Genomic DNA, 20,125 nt, shown 5'->3' on the forward strand with positions numbered 1-20,125 from the left:
AAGTATTTAACAGCCACAAGATGGCACCAGCGTTAAGCATAGAAGTAGTACCATTCAAGATAACTTATAGTAACCGGATGAGCGGTTGTTATCTAGAAATAACATACCGCTGGAATGCGCAATTGACCAATCAGAATCAAGTATTTCACAGAGCCGTGTAATAAGAACATACTAAAATTGTGTGCGGTACACTTGGACGCAATTAATGCATCATCTGTACTAAATAACTGTTTTTCCCCCATGTACAATACAAAGTTGCATGTGCAAAATCCCATAGCATTGTACTATTGCAATATAATATATAACAATATAATTTACAGCAAAATGGGCTGATATTTGCTGAAAAACGGCAAAAACAAACCCGACGGGCATTCTTTATTCATGAAAAGGTAAATTTAGAGTTTAAAATTAATTTTATATAGGAAAGGTACATCACCATTATGCACTGACAAATGTGATTTGGATGCAGCTGACATAATTACGGCATCCCAGCTTATAAATACGAACTTCACTGGAGGACTTGAACGCACCAAATCTAGAGTATGAAAATGATCAGGGATATAAATAAACAATGATAAAGTAGATTGCACGGTACGATACTGCACGGTATGCATTCAGCAGTATAGTACGCTAGACTCCCATTCCAAACACAGACAGACAAGTGCAAAAAACTAGACTAGGTTGAGAGAGACTTTCCAAATATTAGTGAGAGTAGAGTCTAGCAAATGCACCATGGCTGTCTTTTTGCTTTCCCCTAGGGCTGGTTTCCCTGGCGGGGCCTGCCATGGGAAAGCACATCAGACATAAAGTGCTGGTTCCTGGTTGCAAGCATTCCCGCAAGAGCTCTATAAATAAGCAGCTGTGCTAGCGGGTGCAAGCTGTAGTCACTGAGCCGCAGAAAGACAGAGAGAGCGAGAGAGAAAGAGAGAGTGTGACAGATGACTCGAGTTGATGGGACTGCAGAGGGAAAACCCTGATGTGTCCTCTACACATGAACACAAGGACAAACGCATTGTCACCCGGACTAGCTCTGCCAAGGGAAAACGCAGTTGAGTGGTTAATAGCCTGGGAGAGGCCTCGGACATTCATTCAGCACAACTCAGCCGGGGACGAGACCCCGTGATCGGAGGACAAGAGAGAAGGAGGAGGCCTCTGGGACAGAGGGGCAACGAAAGAATTAGCGAGGTGAGATTGTAAATGACGAATGTTGTCGAGAATGATTGATGGGGTCGCTAGATGTGTTTGTGTGCTGAAATGTGTGTCTCTTACAGGTCAGTGGTGTGCTCAGGCAGGTGAGGGGGTATTTTGGTGAGTTTGAGGTTCGAGCAGTCCACCACCGTCCCTTCACACCGACAACGCTCGGGACAAACAAGGTCCTGGAAACACTCGCCACTGAGACGACTGCGATAGTCCTCCGCACCTAAAAAACACAGAAGACACAAAGAGAGAAAGACGGACGTTCAAACAGCTTATTCCACTCCTCAAACACGGCTAAATCTCAATCACACGTCCAGATCACATAAAAATAACAAAAAGAAGTGCAGGAAAATTTTGCACTGGTATTATTTTCCCAACATTTAATCACATTCACATATTGCAATGTAAAAGAAATTTAAAAAAGGTTCAATATTTATATACATCATGGTTTTTGGTGTACTGATTTTATACTGATTTAAGTCAATTGTATAGTACAACAATAAACAATTTAAAAAATCTGTAATACAGTTCAAATTTTAAAATAATAGGAAAAGAGAAAAACATAGATAAAACTGTATTACAGTAATGTGAAATTTGGGCAAATGATCTTCTCTGTCTTAATAATTACTTTTTAACCTTTAAAATAATTTTAACCCTAAAATAATTTGCATACATTTGTACATAAGCAAATATTTATATAAAAAGAACTAATGCAACAGGAATGAAGAAAAAATCCCAAAATAAAATGTTGAAAATCTAATACAATAATGAGTAATATTTATATTAAAAAAAAAAATGTAACATACAGTGTGACCAACATTTTAAATATGCAAATGTATATACTGCATGCAAATATTTATATACAAAAAAACCTAATACTGTTCAAATAATTGGACTTACAAAAAATGTATTACATATTCTTGCATATAAAATATATGCAAATGTGTACATATCATGTAAATACAGTTCAGATTTCAAATAATAAGACTTGACCTGAACAATGAACTGGACATGTTTGCATGAGATTCACTCACACAATAAACAGGAATAAATCTTTCGATTTCACATTAGACCTTGTTCTTTACACCCACAAATACGTCCACCACAAACAGGCACAGGCACTTGTTTGCCAACGCGACCTCATCGTCTGTATTTCTTTGAAGATAACGCCGTCATTGAGCAAGAGGTCGGGCATTGGAGGTCTGGCGCTAAGAAGTGTTTCGACAGGAAAACACACAAGGTTCTGGCCGCCTGCGATAAGTCTGCTTCCCATCAGCCATCACTCGCCTGCCACTGTTTATCTTATTCCCACCATCTCTGTTCGGCTGCCCTGATGCTTCTAGCCAAAGCCCAAAGTCCACAAGAGCGAACTTAAAAACGCCCTTTGAGATGCAGACGGAGAACATAGCTAGAGCTCTTCACAAGCGATCCGTTGTTCCCGGGTTACAGAACGCCACCTTCGCTCCTCGTGGTGGCAAAGAGAGCTGCCACCGCACATATCCCAGAATGCCATGCTGTGTGCGAGTGTGTCCAGCGGTCCCTGGTGCTTGACGGAACCATGTGAGGCTTGTGTAGGCGGCGGCACATGGTTAGATCAAGCACAAGAGACAGCTGCACCAGAGGCCAGAGTGGAGGAGCGGAGCGGGACGGAGAGGCGGGGAGGAGGAGGAGGAGGAGGGAGCAGCCAGGACACAGCAGCCAGGAAGCCGCCCAGAACTCTGGGCCACCATGCACACGGGCGGGCGGGCGGGCGAGTCGGCCCCTTTCCCTCGTCCCAGCGCGGTCACTGGGACATTAGCCCACTAGGAATACAAGGCCCGAAAAGACAGACAGACAGAGAGACAGACAGACAGGGACTACAGAGACAAACACATAAAGACATCACAAAGGAGAAAGGAGTTGAGCAAAGCCCTCTGCCACCACACGTACACCCACATAAAACACAGATTTTCATGTGCAAACACTTGTAACGCCTGTGGAAACACACACTAGGGGCCTGGTGTTGCACTTGTTATTGTGTTGTTATACCGACAGAACTTTAATGAGAAAAACCTGTGGCTTAATATCAAAGCAAACAGCGGCTGCACTTCTCCCACCAAATCATTTCCCTCAGGGGCCCCTGCTTTCGGCTGCGTGTGGGGGCCAGTTCCGTCTCGTAAAGCATCTTCTAACAAGGCATCTTCATTCTGGTTCAGAAGAGCCAGCATTGTCCTATTAGCACTCTGAAACCTGGCAGTGTGTGAGAAGAACTGCTCCAGGCCAGAGTATGCCACACACACATACACACATACACACATACACATAAGAAAAGGAAAGGGACGTGGTTGAACGTGAGGAGTCTCAGTGTGAAGTATGTGAGCAGCTATTGGTGGACCAGAATTCCAAGCGATCAACAAGTCACTGTGTATGAGACTAGTGGACTCACTGTGGGTGAGACGGGGGCGGCAGCGGCTGAATTCACTTCATGGACTGACTTTCAGAATAAGCAATACTCTTATAATGTTTGTCGAGGTATCGTGGATCAAAAGCAATCATTTAGTGGGTCATTTTCCACCTTTCACTAAACTTAAACCAGCTTTTTGGTTACTGTATGACTGGTTTTATAAACATTATGTGCTGTGCCTTCTAAATGAATACAAAATGACTGTAAATACTTTTATATGGTTATGAAAAAATCTATTTCAAATGAATGCTTCTGTTTTGTACTTTCTACTCATCAAAGACTCCTAAAAAATGCTTTAGAGTTACCACAGAAACCTTAGACAGCACAATCATTTCCACATTGATAATAAGTGTTTCTTGAGCATATAATCAGCATATCAGAATAATTTCTGAAGGATCATGTGACACTAAAGACATACATTACATTTTAAAATATATTTTAAACTGTAAAAATCGTTTTTTTAAATTAAAACAATATAACTATTACATACACTATTTTCAATCAAATATGTGATGAGAGACTTCTTTTAAAGTGTTAGTGTATTGATCAGCCAACCAGGCAATGTAAAGACGCGAATAGACATTTGCGGCGTGACTCTCGCGAATGAGTGGGCGTGAATTACGCGATTCACGCAAATGACACGGAGCGAATGACGCAAATTGAGCGTTTGATGCGCAAATCCTGCAAGTTGAAAAATCTGCACTTTGGCAGATATTCGCAGCGTGTTAACCAATCAGGAGCCTGCTTGTTGCTGTCATGTGGAGAAATGATGGATGGGAAACCCGAGGTTAGAGTAATTAAAAAAATACTACTGTTACAGTGTCACAAAATGTAGTTTTAACAGTTTCAGGTGAGAATGTAGTTGTTTAAAGTTAAATTATGTGGTTTATTTATTGAGAGAGCGCTTATTTGAAAATTTGATCTGGCGTTTTCGGAGGTGTGAGATCCAGGAGCTCAGCTCAGCGCTCATTAACCCCAGCGAGAGCAGCCTTAACTCAGCTACTTCTGATGACTGCCGCTGCCCGGCAGAAGCCCCTTCCATGTTGTGTAGTAAATTTCACGTGCGAATGAAGCAAATTAATTCAAAATGTTCACGCGTCCAACTTTGCGTGAAAAACGTGATTTATTCGCTTCATTTGCGTCTGGTGTGAACACCCCATAAGTCTGACAGTACAGTTGTATATTGTTTTTAGCACAAAATAAACTGTAAAAAAAAAGTTACATTTAAGTTTCTAAGTACAACCAGCTTAGATGTTTAAATTATTTCAACTTAAATTACATTAAAGGGATAGTTCACCCTGAAATTAAAATAAAGCCATCTTTTACTCACCCTGCTGTTGTTCCAGTAGCCAATATCCTACTATCTTTTTCAGAACTCAGAAATTTTAAAAATAGCCCTGCACGTGACCAGGCTAAAACATTATGAAAATTATACAAAATCATCAAACAATGATAGGGTGAGATGCGCGCCATAGGAAAAAGTGTTCAGATGGTATACTATATGTTTTTGCAAAAAAATAACGTTATTATTCAGACAAAACACTGAGCTCGGCCATTACTCTGTGCGCGTTCCTGCGAGTGAGTTAAACATATGTAAAAACATATGTTGTTAACTTTTTTACAGTGTACCGAATCCCCTGAACAGTGCACGTGTGTAACTCTACCTGTGCAGCGGAACTTCTTCCCCTTGACCTGGCTGATGCGTTTGTTGGCGAGGCGGCGCGGGTGGCTGCACCGAGCTCCGCTGGTCTCAATCGGATTGTCAAACAGGTAGTCGGCCAGCCACTTCAGATGACAGTCACACATGAAGGGATTCTGAGCGAGGTGGCTGTGGAGGGCGAACATAACAATAACTCAAAGTGCTTAATTAGAGTCGAGGGAGTCTGTCCAATCAAACAGTAATATCCTGTGATAACAATAAGATCGCTATGCATTCATAAACACGAACTGTTATTTTCAGTGTAAGGTTTTCATTTGTTTAGTTCACATTTATCTTGCTGTTGTTGATGGTGTTGTTGTTTTGCTATCTACTTGGAGCTAATTAATTGCGGGGTGAAGGCTGTCCCGCTCAACAGTTGCTTAGAGACTGGAGTCTCTTGGACTGAGTGTGGGTGTGAAGGATGGAGGGTTTGTGTGTGTGTGTGTGTGTGTGTGCGTGCGTGCGTGCGTGCGTGTGTGTTAACTCACAGTGTTTTGATGGCACGCAGAGGGGTGAACAGGCCTTTGCTGATGGTCTGAAGCTTGTTGTCGTAGAGGGACAGCAGGTTAAGGCTCTGCAGGTCTTTAAAAGTGTTCACCCGAAGACAGTTGATCTTATTGGCATTCAGCAGACTGGAAGTGTAAACAGAAGTTTTCATATCAGTATAAAGCAAACACACTTTAAAGGGTTTGAAGATCACCCAAAAATAAACCTGTAAGACATGAATTCATCTTCAGAACACAAATGAAGATATTTTTTTTATTAAATCCTCCATAGACACCAATGGAATGGACATTTTCAAGGACCAGAAAGGAAGTAAAGACATTGTTACAATAGTCCATGTGACTCCAGTGGGTAAACCTTAAAGGGTTTAGTTCACAAAAAAAATGAAAATTCTGTCATTAATTACTTACACACGTCGTTCGACACCCGTAAGACCTTTGTTCATCTTCGGAACACAAATGAAGATATTAGTCTTGAAATCCGATGGCTCAGAAAGGCCTTCATTGACACCGATGTCATTTCCTCTCTCAAGACCCATAAAGGCACTAAAGACGTCGTTACAAAGCCCATCTCACTACAGCGGCTCTACAATCATTTTATGAAGCCAAGAGAATAGCTTTTGTACAAAAAAAATAATCTAAATAACTTTATTCAACTTAATTCTTGTCTTCTGTGTTGGCCTCTGATGTGAATTCACGAAGCACCACGATGCATGCGCGAGAATGTGACGTAAAGCCGGTGGAAGCGAGGAACTTTTTTACAAGCACGGCTCGTCTTCCTCTGCTTGTAAAAAAGTTCCTCTCTTCAGCCGGCTCTACGTCACATTCTTGTGCATGCATTATGGTGCTTTGTGAGTTCCCGTCAGAGGCACAGACAGAATACAAGAATAAATTTAAAACTAATTTTTTGCACACAAAAACTATTCTCTTGGCTTCATAAAATGATTGTAGATCCGCTGTAGTGAGATGGGCTTTGTAACGACGTCTTTAGTGCCTTTATGGGTCTTGAGAGAGGAAATGACATCGGTGTCAATGAAGGCCTTTCTGAGCCATCGGATTTCAACACTAATATCTTCATTTATGTTCCGAAGATGAACGGAGGTCTGACGGGTGTCGAATGACATTAGGGTGAGTAATTATTGACAGAATTTCCATTTTTGAGTGAACTAACCCTTTAATGTTATGAAGCGACGATAATACTTTTTGTGAGCAAAAACAAACAAAAATTATTCAACAATCTCTTCTCTTCCCTGTCACACTCTTATCTATTCACTTTGTTGGGATTTTCACTAAGTACTGCACTTCTGGGTTTTTACGGCAAAATGTCAGCTCAATATTGGCCGAGCACGATCCTATGATAACATGCATGCGTTGCATAGGAGAATCGCATGGAAGAGTTGATATTGCTGAATAAAGTCATTAAGGCTGATCCAATGGAGTCACATGGACTATTTTGACCATGACTTTACTACCTTTCTGGGCCATGAAAGTTGCAATTCCGTGGCTGTCTATGGAGGGGTCAGAGAGCTAAATATCAAAATATCTTAATTTATGTGCCGAATATGAGGGTGAGTAATTAATGAAAAAATGTAATTTTTGGGTGAACTAAACCTTTAACTCTGATATATCAAGTAAATTTTTTGTTTAGTTTTTTTGTATTAAGCTCTGCTATAACACTTATGTTTAAATTTAACATAAGTTTATGTTTAAATTTTCACTATGTGCAATATACAGTAGGCTACAGTGCACATATTGTTTAAATGTCAAAACAAAACCCCCACAAATATAGTGAAATGAATACTGACTGAATTCATAAAATAAAAAATTAAGTGCACATATAAATTGAATTTAATATATATAAAACAAGAAATAAAAAGCAAAACAAACCAGTCAAAATCAAAGCAAAGCAAATAAGAAAACAAAAGAACAAAAAGCATAAAAAAATCAAACAAAGCAAAGAACACAACAAAATAAAAAAGCCAAACAAAAGATCAAAGAGTCTATAGAAAAGAAAAGTGAAAGCAAAAAAAGCTAAATAAAACAAAACAAGAAACAAAACAAAAACAATGTAAATGAAAGCAAAACAAAAAGCAAAACAAACAAACAAACAAAAAAAAGCAAATAGTTGAGTTGCTGTAATCTTGCCGATGTGTTATGTATGCTGTTCTTGATTACTGATGATCATTTACTGCGTTGTGTACTCCTCAGTCACCGTATTAAACCCTCAGTCTAAGTGCAACGGGTCTAAGTGCATGTTCCCTATGGGTAATAGACTTGAGAAACAATAAGGACTTTTTATTTTCACTTTGCCTCATCGAGTGCTGCTCTCTCCGCATGGTTTTATGTTTTGCTTTAGAGCCTCTAGCGGAGAGCATGATAGTTACAGTAAATTCGGCAATCTGCCCTGCATCAGTTGAGCAGTGCGTTGATTTCACTGTGCCGCAAACAGGGATAACATTCACTCAAAGCTGTGTGACTTGTAAGTCTCAGAAACCGATTCAAATCTATAGCTGCAATTTACTTGGTTCACAGATCACAAATTTGAACAAAGCTGCAGTGAATGTGTTGTCGATGAATTGCTGGAGTTGCACCAATCGCTCCTGTCATGTCACGCACTCCTCCCCGACTTCCAGCCGCCTTCGCATCTTTCCTGTTCAGGCTGCCTGACAATTGACTAACGCAGTCGTGTGCTTAATTACTGAAAGCCATTGTAATGAGGTTTTGTCTGGGAGCAAAGGCATGCATCGTTAGTCTACTCACAGGGTGAACTAATTAGTTTGAGTATCACAAAAAAAAGAACAAGAAAATTAAAAAAGCTTGAATAAAAGCATATATAACAGAAAGAAACACAGAAACACCCAAATAGCCTAGTGAAATTGTTGGAATGCCCTGAGGTGTTTCTTTGAAAGGGTCTTATTAAGAAAATCCATTACGAATGAAGAACTCTAATTGCTAAAAACACAGATAATTTGTGTCATTATGGCAGTTGACGGTGAAAACATGGGTCGGGCCGCTTCAGTAAATCTATAGTGTTTTAGAAGCATAATAACAGGTGATGTGAGCTTATGTTTGTGCCTGCGGCAGCAGTGTGTATGTTAGGAAAAGCAGAAGTCATCAGAATTTCCCCAAATCATTAGAATAAGCTGTAACAGGCCCATTAGAGCCGACAGATTCACCTCAATTTGGACTATTAAATGTGGAAATTACGTCTGAGCAATGTTTCCATGTCTACACAAATATAAGTAGGTGTGAGGGACATGTTTAGCAATCAAGTCCAATTTACATACTAATGATGTCGTGAGTGTTCCCCCATGAGGAAGTGAGAATAAAACTTGATGCTCTTTTCAGCTAAAACAGAACATGCTCTCCTCTCTTCTTTTAGCGCTTTACCTTCTTTTATGAGGAAAAGGGGAAAAATGTTCAACCTCCTATAAACCAATGAGTCCAAATTCTTCTCTAAACGCATCGTAAAGCACGATGGAATAAGAAAATATTACTATCCTGTATTATTTCTCTGTCAATAATACCTTATACCTTATACAGTAAAAAGATTATCTATGATAAAAATATATATGATTTTAAGTACACTACTGATCAAAAGTTTGGTGTTGGTAAAATATTAAGTGACTTATGTACACCAAGCGCATAATATATATATATATATATATATATATATATATATATATATATATATATATATATATATATATATATATATATATATATATATATATATATATATATATATATATATATATAACATTATATATTTAATAGCATATTAGAAATAACTCTAATATGCTGAATTTAATGCATCCTTGATGTACACTCACCTAAAGGATTATTAGAAACACCTGTTCAATTTCTCATTAATGCAATTATCTAATCAACCAATCACATGGCAGTTGGTTCAATGCGTTTAGGGGTGTGGTCCTGGTCAAGACAATCTCCTGAACTCCAAACTGAATGTCAGAATGGGAAAGAAAGGTGATTTAAGCTATTTCAAGCTGATAGAAGAGCAACTTTGACTGAAATAACCACTCGTTACAATCAAGGTATGCAGCAAAGCATTTGTGAAGCCACAACACACACAACCTTGAGGCGGATGGACTACAACAGCAGAAGACCCCACCGGGTACCACTCATCTCCACTACAAATAGGAAAAAGAGGCTATAATTTACACAAGCTCATCAAAATTGCACAGTTAAAGACTGTTTTTTTGCCGTAAACAGAATGAGAACATGGATCCATCATGCCTTGTTACCACTGTGCAGACTGGTGGTGGTGGTGTAACGGTGTGGGGGATGTTTTCTTGGCTCACTTTAGGCCCCTAAGTGCCTATTGGGCATCGTTTAAATGGCCACGGCCTACCTGAGCATTGTTTCTGACCATGTCCATCCCTTTATGACCACCATGTACCCATCCTCTGATGGCTACTTCCAGCAGGATAATGAACCATGTCACAAAGCTCGAATCATTTCAAATTGGTTTCTTGAACATGACAATGAGTTCACTGAACTAAAATGGCCCCCACAGTCACCAGATCTCAACCCAATAGAGCATCTTTGGGATGTGGTGGAACGGGAGCTTCGTGCCCTGGATGTGCATCCCACAAATCTCCATGAACTGCAAGATGCTATCCTATCAATATGGGCCAACATATCTAAAGAATGCTTTCAGCACCTTGTTGAATCAATGCCACGTAGAATTAAGGCAGTTCTGAAGGCGAAAGAGGGTCAAACACAGTATTAGTATGGTGTTCCTAATAATCCTTTAGGTGAGTGTATATTACCCCCCCCCCCCCCCAAAAAAAAAAAAAAAAACACAAACATGTCATATGGGGATACTCCATAGACATAATTATTTTTTTATTTAGAAATTTTCTGCATTTGTACATTTTCTAAAAACATAATTTCGTATGAAACATTCATTGTGTTCTTCATGGGGACCGACAAAAAAAAAAAAGACCCCACAAGGTCAAAAATTACTAGTATTACTATCCTCCCCATAACATAGGGTTTACCAGGACCACACACGCGCACACGCGCACGCGCACGCGCACGCACACGCACACGCACACGCACACGCACACACACACACACAGAAGATATTGTCTTCTTGACATTGAAGGTTATTTAGTCACAAATGCAGCACTCACAGCAGTTGGAGGGAGACCAGGCCATCAAACAGTCCCTTTGGGATCTCTGCGATTTTATTCCCGTACAGGACCCTGAAGACAAACACAGATACAGGGCAAATAGAAAACAATGAATCAACCCATAACGTCTCAATATGTGTAACCCATGTGGAACTCATCAAGCGTGTGTGTGTCTCTCTTAAAGGGGCTTTTATGTTTTTTAAAAAGGAGGCAAAATCATAAAAAGTCCAACCACTGAAAATATCTGATTAATATCTTCAATTGTTAAATCATAAAAAATAAAAAATAAAAATCACATAATGCTTCTCTTATCAACATGCCATGTGAACGTCTTCAGCCAATTTCGTTCTGTTCCTGAAACAAAGCATGAATCATAAAGACTATTTTTATGATAATTTATAATGTTTTGTGTCCTTTTGAAGTTTGAAGGCGTCAGTTTCCGTTCAAAGTAATTGCATTTTGTGTGTCATAGAACAAAGAATGAGTTCAACGACGTTCACTTTTGGCTGAACTATTTCTTCGACACTATTTCCCAGCAAATGCGTGGTTGTGTGTTTATGACATCTTGTGCATCCTCTTTGCTTTATTCCTATTCCCTAAGAGACTGCAGCACATCTTCCACCCCTTGGCGTCTCTTTAATCACACGGCATGTGTAAATGAGCTCTGTCTCGTGTACAGCTGTGTGGGCCGGACGCTGGGAAATAGAGCTGACCAAATTAATATGCGCACACCGAGTCTTCTGTCTCTTTCTGACTTGTTGGGGTGATTTAAATGAAAGTCCTCCCATGTGTTCACGCTGCTGCAGATGTCAGTACACACATACACACACCAACACGGTGAAAGACACACACACAGGCAGACAGTGGGCTGTCTCGTCTCCGTTCTGTCAGCCTCCTGTCAGCTGATTTATTCGACACCTGTCCTTTCACCTGACTCTCTACATTTACACACGCCTATTATCTTTGTAAATGCATTGCTATGCAGCTCAGGTGTATGAATCTTAATATGTTGTGTCATTTTGTGTGAGAACCACTTACAGTGAAGTGAGCGAGCGCAGGCCACTAAACGCATCTTCCGCAATCTCGGATATCTGATTCTTGCTCAGGTCTCTGTAATAACATAAAACACACAAAAAACAGAGATAATACAGTTAGCTGACTGTTAGACCAACAAAGGGATATTTTGCACATTTGTCTGACAGGACGTCGATACTCTATATATACCCAGCAAACTCGATACTGAGGGGAAAAGAACACAAGACACTATCTGGTGGCCATCATTAGCATTTAGCGTCATATTTTAACGATCTGAGTGGATGGTCTGAAGCTCATGGCACAAGTGCACTTAGGGCGTGTCCGAATCCACTTTTGCTAGTTTAACGACAGAGCGGTGGTTGCTGCATGGTCTAAAAGGGATGTCCCTATTCTCTTAATGAGTCATGGGTGTGTTTTGGGCGTAACGTCAAATCAGTGTCATCTCCCATTCCCTTTAAAAGCCAGTTGAGCTTGCACCATGGCGGATTCACTATTTACACGGTGGAATTTTTTGAGCGGAAAGACTTCTCCAGAGAGGAATCTTTTTATTTTTAGTATTTTAAAATGTTTGTGTGCTGCTGCGCATCCCTGTGTGTGTAATAAGCAGAGTGCACCCACCCTTTAAATAGCACTAGAAATACTGCGCTATTGACTTTAGATCAGGTTTGACTAACAAATGATAACTGTTTCACAAAGAACAATGTAGAAAAATGTAGTTGTGTGGACCATTTATTAATTTTTACAATGACATGAGGGTGATGATTTTTAACACGGATCTGTGGAATACTTGATTCTGATTGGTCAATCGCTCCATCCAGTGGTATGCTATTCGCTGATCTGGGTAACTAAAGTTGGCGCTTTATGCTTCCTAGGAACTTTTTTTTTTTTTTTTTCGTTAGGTGAGCTAATAAAATGTAAAAAATCTAATCAATATTTCATGTACAGTTATTTAATCATGTCAACCGGTAACGCGGACTCCATTTTGTGAAGAAAAAAATATATATAACTATTATAAGATAACTATTATTACAATTCCTATTACACAGTATTTAAATGAATAAAAGATGAACCTTTTATCCCTATTATTATTTATGTTGTGAAATAAGGTCGCTTCATGTCTGGGTCCGGATCACCCTATCAGGATTTATTCTGCGATAACAACCGGCTGGATGTACATTATAGCTTGTCTTCTGTCATGTATACTAGACATCAGTGTTTCTTTATTGTGGGTTCTTGGGGTAGAAATTAACTTCAGTGATTCCAAGAGAAGTGGTTGTCAAAAACTCTTCACAAAATATATATTTTTCTCAGGTGTTTTTCTCCCATGAGACCCAGATCTGTTTAAATATATACCTCAAAATACTGAGCCCTTCGTGTCAAGATATCACTGCCAAAGCATAGGTGAGAAGTTCTCATTAAATATCTTGTGTCTAAAATATAGATTTTCTTGAGCAGGGTGACATCCCTCTAGAATCTGCTGTGCATGTTATGAACACTTCTACTGTTTTTTTTCTAAGTGGCTGACAGGAGATCACTTGCAGCAAGTATAGAGTTCATTCACAGGGTGAAAAATAATAAAAAGACAAAGTGTGTAAATCTCTAGATCTGTCAAAAAAAGAAGAAGAAATCTTTAGCTGATTTTAGTGCTTTACCAAGTCTTTACCAAGGCTGTATTTATTTAATCATACAGTAGGTACATGAAAATGTACAATTTAAAATAACTATTTTTGTTCATTGGAATATAATTTAAAATATAGTTTATTCTTGTGAGTTTATAGTTCATAACTCTTTCAATGCTGGAGAAGTGCCATCTTCAGTGTCACATGATCCTTCAGAAATCATTCTAATTTGCTGATTTGTTGCTGATTAGTGTTGAAAAGAGCTGCTTAAAATGTTTGGAAACTATGATACACTAATTTACAAGATTTTATTTGATGACCTTCATAAGCACAGCATTTATTTGACATAAAATATTTTGTAAGATTTACTAGATTTACTAGATTTACTAGGCATGAGAGATATTTTTGCATTGCAAATTTTTGCGTCTTTGCATTAGTTTTTCCTTTTCAGACAAAATGTATTGAAGCATAGTATTTAAATGACTCATGCAAGGGGATTTACTAAGGTTTGTGCTAGTCAATTTACTGGTCTCTGTGCAATTATTTACCAGAACATTTTTACAGAAAACACACTAAATTGCACCACTCCTGGTAGATTGTTTTGGTCATTATCGAAATGATCAGCTGTGTTTGTGTTATTTATAGGGGCGGGACTCGAATCTAATTAATTAGAGGCTTTGTTAATTAATTAATCGAAATTAATCGCATTTTAATTGCATATAAATATTTGACCTGAGAACAATGAGAAGTAATTTTTCACATTGATTTTTAGTATACCATTGAATAATGACTGAATACATAAGCTTAATCAACAAAATATTGTTTCTTTATTTCAGTCCTGCAGACCAGTGCAATGTTTGCCATTAAGTTTAGCAAAAGCATATTTGTGATATTTGAGGCTCGATGTGCTGCGGTGATACACAAATTCCTTGTTGTATAGCTTGCACACAACCATGCTCTTGTCGACGCTTCCATTTTTTCGTTTTTTAAAACAAAATTTCCCATCCACGGGCCAAGCAGAGCGGTCTCATCAGCTTCTCCGTTCATGTTCACTATGGTTTATTGTTGTCGTGACTCCGGAGCGCTAATTGGTGTTCCAGTATAATCGGTCCGTCGAAACTGTCCGTTGAAAAACGTTCCGCGGAGCAAAAATAAGTGTGGTTAAAATTATGTTATTTATTTTTTTGCGTAATTAATTAACGCGTTAAAGTCCCGTAATTAATTCATCTTAATTAACGCGTTAAAGTCTCAGCCCTAGTTATCTAATTTCCACGTCGTCCATAGATCACGCACAAAACTTTTACTCCCATCTGTGTTTTTTTTGTTATTTTTATGCTCTGATCTATACAGGTGGAGCTGGGGAAGGTGGAGGGTTTCTAAGTGCTGACCAAATATTTGAAGGTTGAGCAGCGAGCTCATTGGCTACCGATACAGCCGAAACCAACCCAAACATGCCCTAGAGAGAATGATGTGATTGCTTGCAGGCTGAGTATCAGGATGTAACATCTAGAGGTTCATGACAGAAATTTGTATTTGTGTGAGGAAGATCTTACATTCTCTTTAGTTTCTTGTATGCAGAGAACGCTCCTGCTGGGATGCTCTTGATCATGTTCTGCTCCAGACGGCTACACAGGAACAGATGGATATGTTTTGTTATACAACACTGACTTTTCCATTACACTAGTAATTGTACACAATAAAATTACAAAAACAAATATGGTGCAGCACAGAAAAGAAAGCAATGTAATATTCCTGTAGGTGTTACACAAATGTACATGTTAATGTTGCATTCATTCCCCTCAACACAGATCTGTTGATAATCTATTTCTCAGAGTCTGAAAGCAAGCCCACTTTTTAAAATTAAATGTTACATTTAAAACCCAAAAACCTTTTGTTCTTTAGTTCTTTATGTAACTATCTATATACTAAATGAAACTATTACGCCGATCTGAAGAACATAATGCATGTTTATTTTGAATAAAAGTATTTACTTCCTAGTTATAATTTGTGCTTTTATTATTTTAAATCACCTAGAACCACAGTGAACCCCATTCAGTGAAAATGTGTTTTTCATAAGACGGGGTGTTTTGTTGAAGCTTAAGTGCTCATAAGAGTATTACAGTGAAGAACCTTTCATTTTTGAGAGTCTTGCTGGTGCTTAATGCTCCATCAGGAGGTCTACAGAGAAAGCCATCTATAAATGCTTTATGGCAGCCTGTACATTAAGTGTTCAATTTGTGTTTTGGCTGACTGGGATAAGAGTGCACCGAAAACAAGTCCCTGAGAAATAAGCGCAGCTCTACCGCATGCTCCAGGTTATACATCATTTCATTAGCCCGATTTGTTTTTGGCCATGGATTTGGCTAATGTGTCCTAGCCTGCATATCCATTTATTATGCAAAGGTCATACACTATTGACATAACAACAACGGCGAGGAACAGCACATATCAGGGCAATTACCTACCTGTCTTTTAGTGCAAACAAGGATCTCTGAATCAATATGGATACCAAATACCCTGACCAAGACGATATGGACGTTCTCCAAAGCACGAGAACATTCAATCAGCCTGAGGCAAGACAGCCAAAGTACGTAAAAAAAAGTGTGCATGTGTGTGAGCGTACTGCCACATCACTACACGACCATTAAACACAACGTCCTAGCCTATTGGCACAATGGAAATGTCGGCCTTGCAAATTTCTCATGCACGACCCAAACGTCCTTGTTTTTTGGAGGATACCGCAAAACCTCTTTTGAACGTTCTCTTGTATTTAAAGGACACTTAATACAGAAGTAGCTAGGACATAAACAAGGTCAGATGATTTAAATGACAGTGGTGTATGAATTACATTAATTTGATTGTACTCAGAAAGCTAAGATTAATATGCTGACATTAACATTACACAAGCTAACATGGACAGCACAATGCTGCAAAGGTCATATAAAAAGTGAATAGGCAGAAAAATTGGTCATTAATCTAATAGCTGCTTAATTTTTTTTAAAAACTTTTTTTCTAATAAAATGCAACCAAATCACATAAAAAGCCCCAAATCAAAGACTTCCAAAAACAACTAGGGGTTTAGAGAATATCCTTGTAAATGGGGTAAAAATGAACATTCGCAACTGGGAAGCGCGACATTTTAAGACTGTATATCTTTCTACAGTATTGGCAGTACAGAGAATCAACTAAATTCGAGGTCTTGATTAAAATGCACATCTTTATGAGGCATTCATGTAAATGTAATGTAAAACAGTTTGATAATTGTTGACCTATCAACAAGAAAGAGAGAAAACCACTCACTGTTTACTTTAATAGTAACTTGTAACAGCTAATAAGTGGGTGTGCTAATTAGCATATACGCTTTTGCTGATGTGAAATGTCATGGATATTGGTATCAACTACAAAAGTCTTGCTATAAGAGTATTTCTGAAGTATATACTTAGTATTTTAAAAAGTGTGCCGTTTCACATCATATCACAGACAACCTTGGTTGAGCACTGCTTGAATCTGCTGATAAGACACTCGGCTTTCCTGGACATTAGATCGGCCTCAGTATAACTTGCCTCATTTTGATCCTCGACTGGCTATCTAATTGCCTAAACCCAGCAGACAGGCTGGTAGACCTCCAGTAGCATTGAGCAAGATCTATCCGCAACTGCGGCACAGCGTTAACGCACCCGCTAATGAGGCAGCTACACCGCACTGCTAATGGCCTTTGTTATATGACAGGAGGAAGAAGGCAGATCACTGCACAGACAATACCAGCGGTAAGTACTTATCACACTGGCAGATTTTACACAAAGAGTGAAGGGAAATGATTTTTAGGAGTGGAATCCATACATTTCCACAATTCCTTCGGGCAGGTTGGCAGGAATCTCCGTCAGGCCTTTTCTACGGCAGTCTATAATGTTGTTGTTGCAGGTGCAAGCGGCAGGGCAGACGGACGCCTGGGGAGCGCATGACCTTGGCTCCGTCTGAGTAGGACCTGGGGCAGAGGAAAAGATGGAAAAATAACATATCAGGAGGAAAATCGACTAAAGACAACACGGTTTAATGACACAAGAAAGCAAAAAGGAGATCATACGGTACATTAACACCATTTTGAGTCAAATATGAACAGAAACACATGCTCTCTGATAGTAGTTACAACTGTCATGTAGCTTCCATTCAGCACTATGAAATTTAGCATTAGTTCAGCATGATTCAAGACGGGTGAAAATAGCTTTTAATACAGTACATAATCAGTAAGAACAGGCCCCCCTGTTGTTTCATTGTTTGCAGCTTAATTAAGAAACGCTTTTTCTTGCAGCGTTTTTTGTGTTTGTGTTAGAGTATATTCATCAGTTGATTAATCAGAGGGGGAGGAGAAGGGGGCTTAATTAAAGAGAGCAGAACGTGAACTTTTTTACCAATGAAACCCAAAGGTCCATTAAGATACAGAATACATGGAATGGCTTTATAAAACAACACAGACGCTCAGTGTTTAATTGTATTAAAGAGAAAATATTCACACATTAATTATTATTATTTATTTTGTTTGTGAAGAAAATGAACCCCCCATTTAAAGACTATAAGACTATTTATTTAAACTAAAAGTATCTTTGTTATTATGACAAATATATACCATCTATAACTGTCAGAAATAAAACATACAACTATAATGTTTTCATTATTGTTTTGCTATACTGAATTAGACGTATTTTTTTTGCAGAAGGGTGAGAATTTAGGGAATTGGTGAACATTTGTGTTAAGTTATTAACATCAAACAATATAGTAAATAATATAACAATGAAAACAGGAAAAAATATGGCCCTAAAAGCAGTATTTATTTTATTTTAAAATATGATCAATAGAGTTTATAATGATATAAATATAATAATTAGGACTGTCAAACAATTAAATATTTAATCTAATTAGTTGCATGATGTGGCAATTAATTAATCACATATCATATTTGGTTGAGAAATGACCACCAAAAGATAATTTAAAGTCATTATTATGTAAAGTATCAAATAAACATTACAAAAAGTAGATTAAGAAAGGAATATTTTATTAGATTCCACATAATTTATTACACTTTTGGACCCCAAGGTTGAGTAAAGTTGTTTTTTAACATAAACTCTTTATTTGAAATAAAAAGTAATTCAGGAGTGAAGTAGATGCTTCTCTTTATGAATGGTCCATTGAATCATTGGTTCACCCGTTTTGTTTCAAAACGTGAATTCAGAAATGAAACACAGCTGTGTGTTGCTCTGAGATGAACAGTTGCTTTGCCTTTATAGCTTTTTGAAATCCAAATTGAGCATCTATATCATATTATGCCACCATATCTTGAATTTTAGGATAATTGCGTCCATCACACCCATCATGCAGTGAGCTATTACCCTGCATCATATTCATCATCAATCAACTGTATGAAATGTCAGATGACCTGAGTAGGTATTGGGCGGGGCAAGTGCGTTGAATGCGTTAATAATTTTAACACAATATTTTTTACCGTTATTAATTAATCAAATTAACATATTAAATCGATAGGCCTAATAATAATAATGCAATTTATTTTCTTTTTTTGTAGTTGTAAGATTTACCTAGACAGACATGGAAACTGACAGAGTTAGGAGACAAAAGAAGCACATTCTGAAAAGAGAAAGTAAATACTGTGCCATACCTGTGCACACAAATTCTCTCTTTTGGACATCAGGGACATTGAGACCTCTCATATGGGCGGGGGCCATGCATTGTGTGAAAGGGGCCAGCCCCCTTCTCTGCCGCAGCCAATCAGAGAGCCAGGACAGGTGGCAGTCGCAGTGCAGGCTGTTGGAGTGCAGGCGACTAGAGAGAGAGAGAGAGAGAGAGAGAGAGAGAGAGAGAGAGAGAGAGAGAGAGAGAGAGAGAGAGAGAGAGAGAATAATGAGGGACAGATAGTGAGACAGTATCGAATAAAGGTCAGAGGAGGTTTGTATGTCTAACATGGATGCTGGAGTGGATGATCTCAGTGAAATGTCGGGAAATAGCTATTTGAAGACAAGATCAGACGAGGAATGTTTACCACACACTTCATGTCATATTCCATCTGTGATGCGGCATTTAAATGCAAAAGAGGAAGGAAATAGCCGCTGAGATCGAGTAAGTATCCATGGGGAGAATCTCAATAAAGTTTCGGCAATGCAGACACATCAGAATTAAAGTGTCAACTCAAGTGAGAATGGGACATTCTATTGTCCAGATGATAGTAACATCACCACCGAGACCACAATAAACCACTCGCAAATCCCCAGAGCATTCGCCCTCGTTTCATCAAGGTCTTCAACAATATGGCACAATTCCCAATAACATCTTTCACATCTTAATATAAATCTCTCAAGGGCCATTACACGAAGGGGACGAGAGACACAGTTCAAAGAAAAAGTGGTGTCAGCAAATCAAAAGGTGCAGCTATATCGTTCACCACTGTCTGTAAATGAAATAAC

At 38.6% G+C, this 20,125-nt stretch overlaps 1 protein-coding gene across 1 annotated transcript in view; it reads right to left on the bottom strand.

The window, feature by feature from the left end:
• slit3 (slit homolog 3 (Drosophila)) overlaps window positions 1–20,125 on the bottom strand; it is a 231,779-nt gene that overhangs the window by 48,559 nt on the left and 163,095 nt on the right. Inside the window, exons 8-15 of the mRNA XM_067458018.1 lie at window positions 19,324–19,487; window positions 17,496–17,640; window positions 15,209–15,280; window positions 12,040–12,111; window positions 11,002–11,073; window positions 5,828–5,971; window positions 5,305–5,468; window positions 1,270–1,420 (exon numbers count right to left, since the gene is read on the bottom strand). Of these exons, the coding sequence (XP_067314119.1) occupies window positions 1,270–1,420; window positions 5,305–5,468; window positions 5,828–5,971; window positions 11,002–11,073; window positions 12,040–12,111; window positions 15,209–15,280; window positions 17,496–17,640; window positions 19,324–19,487 (984 nt within the window). The remainder of the gene's footprint in view (window positions 1–1,269; window positions 1,421–5,304; window positions 5,469–5,827; window positions 5,972–11,001; window positions 11,074–12,039; window positions 12,112–15,208; window positions 15,281–17,495; window positions 17,641–19,323; window positions 19,488–20,125) is intronic.

This window comes from Pseudorasbora parva, chromosome 11, assembly GCF_024679245.1.
Source record: "Pseudorasbora parva isolate DD20220531a chromosome 11, ASM2467924v1, whole genome shotgun sequence".
Lineage (NCBI taxonomy): Eukaryota > Metazoa > Chordata > Actinopteri > Cypriniformes > Gobionidae > Pseudorasbora > Pseudorasbora parva.